The sequence below is a fragment of the Drosophila kikkawai genome, chromosome 2R, assembly GCF_030179895.1.
Source record: "Drosophila kikkawai strain 14028-0561.14 chromosome 2R, DkikHiC1v2, whole genome shotgun sequence".
Taxonomy (NCBI): domain Eukaryota; kingdom Metazoa; phylum Arthropoda; class Insecta; order Diptera; family Drosophilidae; genus Drosophila; species Drosophila kikkawai.
This window is the reverse complement of record NC_091729.1, coordinates 24,748,068-24,761,190: the sequence shown is the minus strand read 5'-3', so window position 1 is coordinate 24,761,190 and position 13,123 is coordinate 24,748,068. Positions and strand designations below refer to the sequence as shown.

Genomic DNA, 13,123 nt, shown 5'->3' with positions numbered 1-13,123 from the left:
CACCACATGGCACCAAAGCCACCGCAAGATGATAACATAGGGGGCACCTAGCTTCTTGCTTTTTGTTTCTAGCTCCTCTATATTCAGTCATCGAGGACATGTCGTGCCCGGCAAGTGGTTATAGTTCCGGTGTTCGTTGCCAACGCTATCCCGGGGGCAATGGCCGTGGCAGGTATCAGGGCAAGTGGCTGGGCAACCAACACCATGGCTATGGCGTAAAGAAATCCGGATGCGGTCTGGTCTACGAAGGCCAGTGGCAGCATGGCCATCGGCATGGCTATGGCACTCTGCGACAGGAGAAGCCCAATGGCAGTAAACAACGCGTCTATGTGGGTCAGTGGGAGGAGAATAAGCGGAGTGGCGAGGGCAAGCAATTCTATCCGGATGGTTCGGTTTACTACGGCCAGTGGCTGGCGGATAAACGCAGTGGCCAGGGCATCTTGTGGCAGGCCGATGGTGGGGTCTATGTGGGAGAGTGGCTACTGGATCGAATGCATGGCAGAGGAGTGCTTTTTATGGGTAAGTGAGTTATGATTAAAGATTTATCAAAGAAATTTAATTGCAATTTCAAAAATCCACTTAAAAACGCTATGAAATATTAAGGTTTATCTTTCTTGAAAGCATTTAATTTTCGTTTACAAACTTTTGACTAATTTTTTATATAATTTTTCGATATAAAATCGATTTTTTATATAATTTTTTATAATTTTTCGATATAAAAACGATTTTTTATATAATTTTTCGATATAAAATCGATTTTTAATACAATTTTTTATAATTTTTCGATATAAAATCGATTTTTTATATAATTTTTCGATATAAAATCGATTTTTTCTTTCTATTCCAAAAATGCCCCCCCAATAGCAAATGGCAATCGCTATGTGGGTCAATTTGAAGATGGCTGCAAATCAGGCTCCGGAGTGTATTACCATGGCAACAAGGATGATGGCCAGCGCATACAGCGTGGCTTTTGGAGCCAGGACATTTGCAGGACCTCACTAATGCCCCTCCAGCTGCCCCGTTGATCTTCCCCGAAAGTTGTTTAATTTCTTAGCACACTATATATTTCAAAATAATGCTATATATATAGGTAAAAACTCACTTTTTTCAATAAAAAACTTACAAACTAAGTAAATTAGTCTCCAAGTCACTTTTTCCTACGACTCCGTGTGCCCGTGACTGTGGCCTCCGGTTCTGTGGGTTGCTCTGGTTCCGGCACTGTCACCGCTCGTCGGAGTCTCCTGGAAGTGGGCGCCGCAGTCTTTGGTGTCTCCTCCGGTGGCTTGGTGGCTCTTGCTGTCCTGGTGCTACGTCCGGTGACTTTCTGTGATGGCGTTGGTGCTGCTGCCTCCTCCATACTATCATCCACATAGATGGCCATGTTGAGTTTGGATTTGGCTTTGGAATTTAGTTTCTCGCTGGTTGGGAGCAAGGAGGAGGAGGGTTTTGGTGTCTCAGTGGTCTTGGGTAGGCAAGGGGGTTTTGGTTTTTCGATGGTCTTGGGTAGAGATAAGGGTTTTGGTGTCTTGGTGGTCTTGCTTAGGGAGGAGGGCTTTGGTTTCTCAGTGATAGGAAGGGCGGAGGAGATGGTCTTGGGTAAGGGAAAAGCCTTAGGTTTCTCGATGGTTTCAGCTAAAGAGGAGGAGGGTTTTGGTTTCTCAGTGGTCTTTGTTAGGACAGAGGACTTTGCTTTCTCGGTGGTAGGGAGTACGGAGGAGGGCTTTGATTTCTCCGTGGTCTTGGGTAAGATGGAGGGCTTTGGTTTCTCCGTGGTCTTGGTTAGAGCGTAGGGCTTCAAACTGACCAAGGAGCTAACTGGTGACTCATCATCGTCGCTTAACACGATCGCCTGGCAGGCGTCCAAATTCAAGGGCGGAGTATTCTCGTTGGAACTGCCACTGCTACTATTACTGTCAGAACTTGGCGGGCGCAGTTCCAAATCCGAGAAAATCTTAAATTTGAGTCCCTTCCTGGCGGACTTCCAGTGGGATTCCTTATCCTTGGCCGCCAAAGGGGTTTGATTTATCCTTTCCGGTGAAAGATTAAAATTCAAGGCTCTTCGTAGATTCTTGGGCACTGCCTCTGCCGCCTCTTTCACCTCTTCCGCCTCAGCCTCCTCCTCCAACTCCTCCCCCTCCTCCTCCTCCTCCTCTACCCCCTTCTCCTTCTCCTTCTCCTCCTCCTCAGGCATCATCTCCCGTTCCGCCGTCTTCATCTGCGTCATAAAGTTGTAATTATAGTCAATATCCATGGCTTGAAGCGGCGTTTCCAATCCCAGCTGAGCCACAGTTATGGCCTCCAGATGCTGTCCCCTAAAACGCAGATAGTGGGCCTTATAAAGCTGTTGGACCTGCAGCATGGAGCCCATGAAAGCGCTCAGCTCGGGTTTCTCTTGCAGCCTGATCTCCGCGCTTTCATAAAAGTCTTCCAGCTGGTCGCTATCCCTCTTGAGGAAGCAGAGGCGTGCATGAAGGCAACCCATTATGAAGTAGGTGCTTTGCAGCTGGAAATTTCCACGTAAAACCGAGGGAGCCTCGCTCAGGTTCAAGTATTGATTCAGATTAATCTGGGAACTGGGACTATTTGGCCGTAGGCTGAGTATGCTCGGCAAGTCCACATCTATTGGCTGCTGTTGCTTCCTAATGGGCTCTACCAGCTGCAGGAGTTGCATGTTGCTGGCCAAATCACTCAAGGTTGGATCCGGGACTGTCTTCTTTACAGGCTCCGCTTCTTTAGGCTTTAAACGCTTGATGCCCAGGCAGTGGTCTAGGAGTCGCAGCTTGGACTGAGCCCGGTCTAGGTTCTCCATTTGTAGATTCGTCCACAGCCAGGCCAGGAACACCTCAATGGTCCTTAAAGCCAAACCCGATTGCAGGACCAACTTGAGCACAATATTGGAGAAGGCCAGTCGTTCGCTTAGCCTGTTGGCCGAGCATTCTGTGCTTTCGCGAACCAAAGACGAGAGCAGCAGCTGCAGGTAGCTTCCATCCAAGCTGGAGAGATTACAAAAGTTTTTCACATTATCCTGCAGCGTGTCCAATTGTCGGAGAGGCGAGGGCATTCTAGGATGTTCCTCGGGGTTCTTTTGCTCATAACTCAAACGAAAGCGTACTGCTTGCAGGGTGATCGAGACTATGTCGTTCTTTCCCAGACGTTCGGGCAACTCTTCACGTATTTGCTCTACCAGGAGGAGCATGAGCTGAGCCTGACTGAAGCACTCTTGTCTGGCATAATAACTGGCCAGTTGGCATAGGCAAAGCATTACCGTGGTGTCTTGCCGCTTGAAGAATCTGCCACTAGGCAGCTGTGGCCATAAATCGTCCAGGATTTCCTCTGCCCGCTTCACTTCCTGGGGCAAATCGAGTTTTAAGCGTGAATCCACTTTCTGCTGAGCCAAAAAGTGTGTCAAGGCGCGTAGATAGGTAAAGCGATCCTCTAGTAAGCTGCCAATCTTTAAAAGCATCAGCCAGGCTTGGTCTGCCTCAGCCTGATAGCCCATGGTGGACAAGGCCATGGCGGCGGAAACAGCATCGTCTATCAAGACCTCCCAGTCTATGGCTGTCTCCTCTGTACTTAGAGGCTCTTCATCCGCTCTAGAAAAGAAGTTATTAAAGCCTAAAATGGCTTCACTGGCCAAGTCAACCAGACGCTGTTCCCTTTGGATATTGATCTCTGATAGATTCTGCCGCAGAAGCAGCTCTTCCAGCAGATTTTCACCTGTTTCCTTAGAGGAAACTGTGGTTTTTTGCGACTCCAAGGCTTCCAATAGCAAACTGACATGGGCATGACCCAGGGATAGATAATCCAGGCGGTTCAGGGAGCTCCTAGCCTTAAGCTTAGCAATAAGCTCTTGGCACTCCTTCAATATGCTACCATCGCTGCGCAACTGCCTGGCCAAAAGCACCAAATGATAGTCACTCAACCGACAGCGTATTAAAGACTTCAAAAGTGAAACAGAAGGACTCCTCACATAATGCAGCACTGCAAACATATCCGTGTCGTACAGTTGCTTCTTTTCGGCGGGAGTCAGGGGATAAGGCAAGGGGCAGGATTCGTGACACTCGTAGACACACCTCTGAATCTCCCTTTCCTCCTTGCCCTGCTGGTGATAATACGTACAAATCTGAGACCTCAAACGGGCGGGATTTGTAATAGAAGCCAAGTAGCTGGCGCATAGGCCTCCGGCCATCTGGGGATCCTTGCAATATACACTGGCCTTGAACAATCGCCGCAGCAGCCCACGCATTTCCTGATGCGTAATCATGGGTCTCAGCTTTTGCAAAGGTCCCAGGAGATGCCAAAGCAAGGACATTTGCTCAGGACATGAAACCTTATCAGCCACATGAGTAAGCTGGCGCACCAGCTTGATCAGCTCCGTGCTGCCAGAACCCAGACACTTGAGGCTCTTGGCCACATCCAAGGTCAAGGTGAGAATGCCCAGAAGGGGTTTATGAGGAGCCTGTAAAAAGCAAAGCAAATAAATGAAGATGTAATGATAAATCCAGCCTCAAAGACTCACCTTATCCTTCTTTTGCTCCTGCATTGGTTGCCAATTGATGTAAGCATCCAAAGCACACAAGCCAAAGGCCAGCATGCAGTGCCTACGCACACTTGTACAGCTCTCATTAGGGCAACTGATGGCCAAGGAACTCCGGGTTACATTAACTGCCAGGCCCGCACAGCTGTTTAGCAGCTGAAAGTGAGCTGCATATGCCTCTGGACTGTCTTCGCCCTCCATTTGCTGCCAAAACACCTGAAAAGGTGACTGCAGTTTGCTGCTACTTTGCTGCACCAAAGTCTGCAGTCGCTGGATGGCCACCAGCAGGTCTGTCAGCCACTGCTCCGTGGCCTGTGGGGCCGCCTTAAGCTCAAGAAAGTTTTGAAACTTCCTGATGAGGTCAATGTAGGTGCGTTTAAAGTTGGGCGTAACTTCGCTAACGTACAGCAGCTTCAGGTAGTAATAGAGCAGCTGCAGGGCGTAGGTAAGGTTGGTCTCCTGGCGGTAGAGCTCCTTGCACATGCGCAGCAGCTGCAAAGACAGCTGTGGACTCGGTTCCGGGCTTAGCATGTCGATCTGTACCAAAGCCAGCATAAAGCTTAAGTACTCGCTGAATTGTTTACTCAATTCCGAGGTGGAACTGCTGGCCAGCAGTTTTAGTAACGAGCCGAGCATCTTGGTGAGACTTTCAGAGGGCAGGAGGCTTAGCGACTTGTGGAACGTCTTGCTGCGCTTGCCGAACAATGATTCATTGAGTCGCTCTAAAAGTGGCCCGGTTTTTGTAATTTTCTTCACGCGTATGGCCTCGAAAAGCTCTCCCAGGGATTCCAGGGCCTGGCACAGCTGGCTGGAGGCCTCCAGGGGCAGCAGTTGCTTTTGCAACAGTGTATAGATGCCATTAAAGTGGGCTAAATGGATGTCCAGATATACTTTGTGGTCCGTTTCCTCCTGCAGGCGGCAGGGTTCCGCTCGAAAGAGGCCATACAGCCTCTGGCAGGCTCCTATAGATCGCTGGGAACAAGAAAAAATCTTTCAATAAGCCACTAAACTAGCAAGGATATCAATCTGAAACCCACCTCCTGGCACAGGCCATGCAGGATGTAGCGCAGGCTGGTGAGATGCGCCTCCCACAGGCTGGCTTTCTCCTCGCAAGGACGCACGTGGGGCAGCATGACAGCCACTATATCCCCGAAGAGATCACTGTTCTGGTGGGGATTCTCCTTGACGGCAAAGCAAATATGGCGCAAAACACTCAACTCGTAGCGCAGCGCATACAAGGCGTCCGTTGTGCCGCCGCGTTGCAGTCCATCCGTGATTTTGCGGAAATCCGCCTCCACAGTTCGGCAGGCGGCCTCGACATCGCTGCGCGTGCCCTTCAGTTGGTTTCCTATATCACCAGGCATTTCGTCGCTTGGATTTGTCACATTTAATTCAAAAACATTTAAACGACGCCTGTTTTTTGCGTTGCTTTGCGCCAGATTTTGAGAAGCAATGTGACCAGGTCACAAAACACGGATCTGGGATTATAAAGATACTAAAATATACTTCTTAATACTGAGAAAAGAAGTTATACAGCTACAGCAAGGACTCAAACCAAAAGGAGTGCAAATGTCTATCGATATTTTCGATAACCTTTTGTTATATTTTAAAAAATCAACTGATTTGTTAATAATTTGTAGCTTAAACTTTAAATTGAGTTTTGTATAGGAGAAAGAAAAAGAGAAAATTACAACCGAAATTCTAAAATAATAATAATGTCTTAAAGTGGATGAAAATATAGTAAAACAAGAAAGAAAGCTAACTTTGGCCAGCCAAAGTTTGTATACCCTTGCAGGTAACAATTAAAATATATCATAACAGCCAAAAATGCATTAATTTCGATTCGGAAAGCAGTTTTAGGTTAGTTTTTATTAATTTAAAAAAACTGCATACCAAATTTAAAATTTTAAGAAATCAAAATTTTTGGCCATTTTTGCTAATTTTAATGATGTAAATTATCAAATTTCTCAAAAATGGCCAAAAAATCGATTTCTTCCTGACATATCTAGAAAGATTCCCCTGTTGATGCTGATCAAGAAAATATATGGTTTATGGGGTCGGAAATGGTTCATTGACTTAGAAAAATATTATTTTGTATTATAAAATCGGATTTTTTATATTAAAAAACTTCTTGATTTTTTTTAAATTAAAAATATCATAACTCGGCCAAAAGTGCATTAATTTTAAATCGGAAAACTGTTCTGTGCAAGATTTTCTACAGTTAATAAATCTGCATACTTCATTTAAAAATTTTAAAAAATCCAATTTTTTATCAAAATCAAAAATTTTGCAAAAATGGCCAAAAAATCGATTTCTTCCTGACATATCTAGAAAGATTCCCCTGTTGATGCTGATCAAGAATATATACGTTGCAAACTTCTGACTGAAATTATAATAACCTGCAAGGGTATAAAAATCGAAAAATAGTCTTTTTAGTTAAATTGGTAAAAAAAAAAGAAGAAAAAATAACCCCTAAATATTCAATTCCAAGTTCCCATTAAAAAGAAACCATTTAAAATGATTTAGTTTATGTATTTCAGTTTCAATGGGCTGGGGGGTTTCTTACAGACACATTTCATCATCTCGCTAAATTAACGTTTTGGGGCCTTTTACTTTTTTTTCTTTGTTTATTTAATGAAAAATCATGTCCCAAAATAAAAACATGCTACTGCCTTTGAAAAAGTGGAAACAATTTTTGGGTTTCGGTGAAGGTAGAAATTTCTTAAAAATACATAAAGGAAAACGATTTCCGTATGGAGAAATATGGAACACGGTTACGAGAGCGGAAATAAGAGATTTGTGGGTGGGTGGGTGTAACAATGAAAACGTGATTTGAATTGAGCTCTATGCGTAGATTTTGCTTACAACTTATATCCGTATTGAAAAGAAGGAATGACTTAAGAGTTAGTTCAAAGTTCTTAGCAGTAATATTTGTAAATCGAATAAAACGTCTGACAAAAGCAGCAGTTGTACAAAAAAAATAAAAGAGTGTTTTTGCTTTAAAATTTGACAGCAAGAGACGCAAGAGGGTTACAAATTGTACAGTTTATAAATGTATATACTTGATAAACCTAGGGCTAAGCAACTTTACAACTGATGTGAAAGGGGGGCTCAAACGGGGGAACTGGAACTCTGGTTTCGGGATGAGGCTATATAGTAATTGGTTGGTTGGTTCCTCTTGGTTGTTGTCGCTTAAACTTATCATTTTTTCTGCTCTTTTGCTTTGTTTGTTTGATTATTACGTTCATTTTGCTCCGACTTCTTCTCTCTCTCTGTGTTTTGTTATTCGTCGATTTTGTATTATTTTCACTCCACTTTAGCTTACATTTTAGAGAAACAAGTTGTGGGTCTCCTTTACTATCAAAATATGATGTGTGTGTTGAGTGTGTGTGTGTTGTTTTGTGTGTTTTGTGGGTTGTATATATTTAAATTTATAACGTACAAAGACGATACAGCGACAGATCAAGAGTTTTAACCATCGTGCTTTCTCTTCTTGCCCCGGGCTTGCGACTCGTCTGAAAATTTAAAGAAATTGATTTAGAATTAATTCATTATTTTAAAATTATTGAATTATTCAAAAAACTTACCGCCTGCCTTCTCGCCATCCTTGTCATTGGCATTTACTGATGCCGCGGACTCATTTGCCTCACCATCGGCCTCATCAATATCGGAATCCTCATCTTCATCATCCTCGGCACCTTCGCCCTCCTCCCAATCGGAGTTATCCTCCTCCAGATCGTCATTGTACACCTCCGATAAGGACACCTCGCCATTATCCTCCTCCTCGCTCTCATCGCTGTCACCCTCCTCGTCATCATCATCGCCGGAAACTGCAAAAATGAGAGGAAATATTGCTTTAAATAGAACTTTTCATACTCGAACTTCCCTAAATTGAATTTAAGATACATTTTAAATAATTCTGAGAGGAGATTTTAACGTTTAGAACAACACATTTGACTGTTTAGGCTTTCGTTGACCAAAATTTCGACCCTTTCAAGGCCTGAAATTTGATTTCTAGCTGAGAATTTTTAAGTAAACTAGAAATACTTTAGGAAACTTCCCTCATCATTTTCGCTTTAGAGAAGTTCGAAATTCAAGCCATGCTTACAATATGTGGCATTGGCCAGATTGAGAATGGCCAGGAACCAATAGAGAAGAATGGCAAAGCTTATGGGTGGGTTTTGGGTGGGCCTTATCACAGATTGCTCGTTGGTTGTAACGGCGGCAGCAGGAGCAGCGGCAGCTGTGGCTTCCCTCAACTGCAACTCTTTCAGATACTCATCTAATTCGTCTACTTCTTGATCTGCATTCTCCGTTTGTGGAGGCGGAGGCTTGTTCTGCAAACTCTTTTTGGCCTTGACCCGCTGCTCCAGAGCCTCGAGCTCGTCTAAATCGATTTCTAAACCGTTCAAACAGAAGGCACTGCGCTTATCTGAAAGGCGACAGAAGCCATTGTTGGATTTAAGCTTGCTTTTTGAGATTAAACAAAAGCTGCGACCCATGAAAAGCTATTTAAGAGCTAAGCAGACGGACAATGAGCATTAAAATGGTGGTAGATCCTTCCCTGATATGCCAAGATGCGTTGTAACTAGTAAAACCCCTTCGAAATACACACCTTCCTCCTCGGAATCGTTGCCATTGACCTCATCATCATCATCGCCGTCGGATTGCGCCTCCTCGTCGTTGCAATCAAAGCTGAAATCATTTATAAAATTAGTATAATATACTCTCTAAAATAGTAATAAAAGAAACCTCACCCGTCGAGAAAGTTTAACGACGGCAGCATCTTAAAGATCTTCTCTCGGTAATTCTCCACCTGGGTGGCATCGTTATTAAACAGATCGAGCACTGCCAGATTCTTGAACTCCTCCAGGGGCTTGAGGGCATCCAGATCCTTGATCTTGTTGCCGGACAAGTTCAGATATTGCAGTTTGGGGCTGGTGGTCAGATAATTGAGGCCGCTCGAGATCCTGTTGTCGGACAGCTCCAGCTTCTTCAAGTTGGGCAGCTTGGGGAAACCTTTCAGGGTGGTGAGGCCCACATTTATCAAGCTGAGCGATTCCAAGGCGGTGTATTCGTCTGTAAGGCCAACGATGCTTGTACTCCGGCAGTTGTCCAGATTCAGCTCTGTGATCTGTGTAAATAGAATTCAATAATAAATTAGAATACAAGCTTTAAATTTAAATTTTAATTGTTTTAATTGAATCCTATCCAAGTTCCCTATTCTGGTTTGAGTATGTACTTAAATCCAATTTGTTTATAAAATAAAGTCTTCGATTATCGATTACAGAACAGCTTTTTATCGATGGTTGAGTCGCCAAGAATAAGTATATCGATAATGTTTTCAAGATTTTTTAGGGGGAAAGCCAAATTTTCAGCTGGCAACACTGAAAGCAAACGCAAAAAAAAAGATGGAGACAATACACACGCAAAAATCGATCAAACGCCGAGAATTTTTTTTCTTGAGGTTCAAATCGACATTACATGCTAAATAACCAAATTGGCGCAACAACAAACGACTTGGTAAACAATTGCTGCTGTACTTTCGCCAAATTGCGCATCAAAATGGAGGCTGCGAACAGTGCAACGCGCGTTTATGTAACCAACAGAAACAAAGAAAAAAATGTGTGTCTGTGTGCTAGCGTGTGTATGTGTGCGTGTGCCTCGCCACAAAGCAGAATGCGCAAATTGGGCAACGCGAAGAGAGAGCAAAGAGAGGAGCAGCAAACAAAATGGATTCGGGGGCGGGGGTGGGAGCGAGAGCGAAACATGCCGGCAGTAGCAGTCACAACAACATGTTTGACCGTGACGTAGTAGTTGTTGCGCTGCGTGCCTGGGGGCGGGGAAGAGGCGTGGGGGGCGACCGACTGATAAGCTACAAACGTATAAATGGCCGTTGGAGGCTGTGCAAGTTCACTTGAGATTACCCAATTATCAATATGTCACGCTGCCACTACGAGACAACAAGATGCTGGGTTGCCTCCCCGAGAGTCCGGTCTGTCCGTCTCTGTCTGGCCGAGAAACAGTTATGTTGGCACAGGGGAACTTCTTTAAGAGCAACTAAGTTGTAATTACAAGATATCAGGTAAAGTTTTAGGTCAATTTAAGGTAATTGACATATTAAAATATTCAGACACCTTAACTGGGAGGTTACCAGGCTAAAAACTGATTTAATAAGCGAACAAAAAATCAGAAAAACATGTTATTACCAAATTGAGTAACAAAAAATGTTTGAAAATTATATTTAAAAGTATTCCCCATTCTTTGATCGTTTTTTTTTAAATTGTGTTTTTAACCTTATTAGCTCTTGATAAGCCTTTTCTCAAAACTTCTGATATGAAATTTAAATTATTGGTCCCTAGTGTGTCATTATTCATACTTTTAAAAGTGGCTTTTATAAGTACTAAAATGTATAACAATATTCAAGGGGATACTTGAGAAACCAACAACAACCTCTAATTTTTACAAGTTACGATGGAACATCGCTTTGGGGACGGTTCACGCCATGGAATTTCAACTGTATCTCGGTTAAATGAGTGAGAATGAATGCACACAGCTTTTGGCTTTGGCTTAGGCGCGTATGAGTATGTATGCTTTGCTGTTTTCGTGTTTTTCTTTTTCTTGTTTCGTTGTTTTGCTGCCTTGCTCACGTAGTTTCTGTTGTGCATGATGGGTGGGTGTGGGTGGTGCTTGGGTGGCCGGGTGACCGCCGATTGAGATTGAGTAGGCTGGCCGGGGCCCGACCAGAGCAGAGCGCATGTTTATTAATCAGTGGCAGTAGCGACGGCCTGGCTTTGTCTTTCGCCTGCACTTCTTTTGCGCTGCATGCGGCGGCCGGGAGAGCGGGATGGCTAGAGATAGCGGGCAGGCAGGTGGCGAACTTGGGAGGTGGGAGGCAGCATAAAAGTATTATGACTGCGCAGTCAATTTCATATGTTTGTATGTGTCGACTATTTTGTGCATAAGTTTTCTTGATTGTGCATGAACACATGGCCGTGTGTATGTGTGTTTGTCGCTTGTGCGTATTTGTGCGGATGATGCGCCGCGCCGCGCGCTATAATGTTGTTATAGATACATTTTGGTATCAAATAACCTGAAATTACAACATGCAGCAAACACACACGACGCAAACGCACACAAACACATGTTGCCGCTGCCGCCGTGTTTGTCACAATTGAAGGCCGGCAGCAATAACAACAACAACAACGCCGACGAAATCAAAAGCAAGAACAAGAACCCACAGCAGTGGCATTGCCAGCTGTGGCGTTTATACACCTTCAGGTGCGAAAAGATCGCTGGCGATTGGCCGACCAAAGGTGACTAAAAATCACCAGCTCTATGCACATTTTCGTTTCTCTTATGACTACTTGTAATAATTGGAAATCGGAAAAGTTCCGATTTGGGATGAAAGCCACGAAAAGGGGGAAGGCGCAAAAATGCGCGCACATGGCAACACTGGCGTGTATGTGACACAAACACAGAAGCAGGCGCGGAGAGGCCATGGCATGTGTGTAGAATTTGCTTATGGCGATCAATTTTTTTTTTCGTTCTGTTCTTGTTGATGCCGCTCTGTTACTTTGCTGCTTCTTCTTCTTCTTCATCCAGAGCTCTTCTGTTTTTTATATGGCGTCGACACAAATTGAAACTAGATTTACATGATGGCGCAGTTGTTGTTGTCGCTGTTGATGCACTCTCGCACTCTCACATAGGCACGCAGCGGAATTCAAACGAAAAAGATTTGTGTAATGCCAAAACAAAAGCCGTGGCGCGTTTTTCTCAGAACTTACCTGATTTGCTTTGCGTGCGCGTCGCTCCAATTCTATTCTCTTCTCCATTGCAGCTGCACTGGGTCCTGGGTTTGTTTGTTTGTTGTTTTTCACTCGGTCTCCGCTCTCCGTCTTGCAAGTTTACGGATACGTGAATTTTCCTCCTTTTTTTTGTTGATGGGGCTGGCTCCCTTCGAAAAACAGCGCACGCACCAAAGGCAAAAAAGACTCGCACTCGCACACACACTAACACAAGCACACGCGCGCTCCGCTCGCACACGCTCACTCACACAGACGCAGCTGAGTGTGCCTTGCAAATTTTTCTTTTTGTGCTTCTTTCGGTATTTTCGATGCCGCCACCGCGCTGCTTTTTTATTGCTAAACAAGGTGGTGCTGGGGGTGGGAGGTGAAGCGAAGAAGAAAAAAAAACAATAGAAAAAATTAGTAGTTGTCTTGGGAGTTTCAAACCGCAACTGCACTCGCAAAAACCGATTGCATTGTAACGCATTTCCCTCGATATTCCAGAACATGACGCGCTTTTTCAAACGGCCTTTTCCGCGTTAATTCGGCGGCTAGGCCGAATCAATTTACATTTTCCGGCTTGAGGAGATGCCGCTGCATCGGTTACGGACTTACCTGGCGATGCTGAATATTTAAATACTCTGGAATCAATTTTTAATTGTATTTTCAACAACCAACAAGAAGCAACACACACTAGCAGTGTTGCCAGATGCAGATTTGGCTTTCTCGCTATAAAATCTCAAAAAGATGAAATGTGTTCCTAAAAAATCCAAGTTCCCCGCTAAATTCAAAAAATTAA

The 13,123-nt window shown here is 44.2% G+C and overlaps 3 protein-coding genes and 1 long non-coding RNA gene across 5 annotated transcripts; 2 read left to right on the top strand and 2 right to left on the bottom strand.

The window, feature by feature from the left end:
• Positions 1–53: 53 nt before the first annotated feature.
• Positions 54–1,025, top strand: LOC108072918 (MORN repeat-containing protein 3). Its single transcript, XM_017164257.3, has 2 exons — positions 54–519; positions 865–1,025. Exons 1-2 carry the CDS (start codon positions 99–101, stop codon positions 1,023–1,025), a joined length of 582 nt encoding a protein of 193 aa, XP_017019746.1. The 5' UTR covers positions 54–98.
• thr (three rows) lies at positions 923–5,989 on the bottom strand. Its single transcript, XM_070284092.1, has 4 exons — positions 5,575–5,989; positions 4,520–5,509; positions 1,124–4,459; positions 923–1,058 (listed from the first exon to the last, which is right to left on the bottom strand). Exons 1-3 carry the CDS (start codon positions 5,899–5,901, stop codon positions 1,148–1,150), a joined length of 4,629 nt encoding a protein of 1,542 aa, XP_070140193.1. The 5' UTR covers positions 5,902–5,989; the 3' UTR covers positions 923–1,058; positions 1,124–1,147.
• A 1,059-nt stretch (positions 5,990–7,048) lies between these two features.
• On the bottom strand, positions 7,049–13,034 carry Mapmodulin (acidic leucine-rich nuclear phosphoprotein 32 mapmodulin). 2 transcript variants are annotated; one of them, XM_070284045.1, is made up of 7 exons: positions 12,940–13,034; positions 12,325–12,696; positions 9,295–9,671; positions 9,153–9,232; positions 8,646–8,969; positions 8,125–8,367; positions 7,049–8,052 (listed from the first exon to the last, which is right to left on the bottom strand). In XM_070284045.1, exons 2-7 carry the CDS (start codon positions 12,370–12,372, stop codon positions 8,009–8,011), a joined length of 1,116 nt encoding a protein of 371 aa, XP_070140146.1. In that variant the 5' UTR covers positions 12,373–12,696; positions 12,940–13,034; the 3' UTR covers positions 7,049–8,008. The 2 variants fall into 2 exon arrangements, with proteins under 2 accessions (XP_070140146.1, XP_017019971.1); XM_017164482.3 differs by lacking the exon at positions 8,646–8,969.
• Positions 9,911–13,123, top strand: LOC138928022 (uncharacterized). The gene is made up of 2 exons (XR_011444483.1): positions 9,911–10,060; positions 12,829–13,123. It is a non-coding gene; the product is annotated as an uncharacterized lncRNA (long non-coding RNA).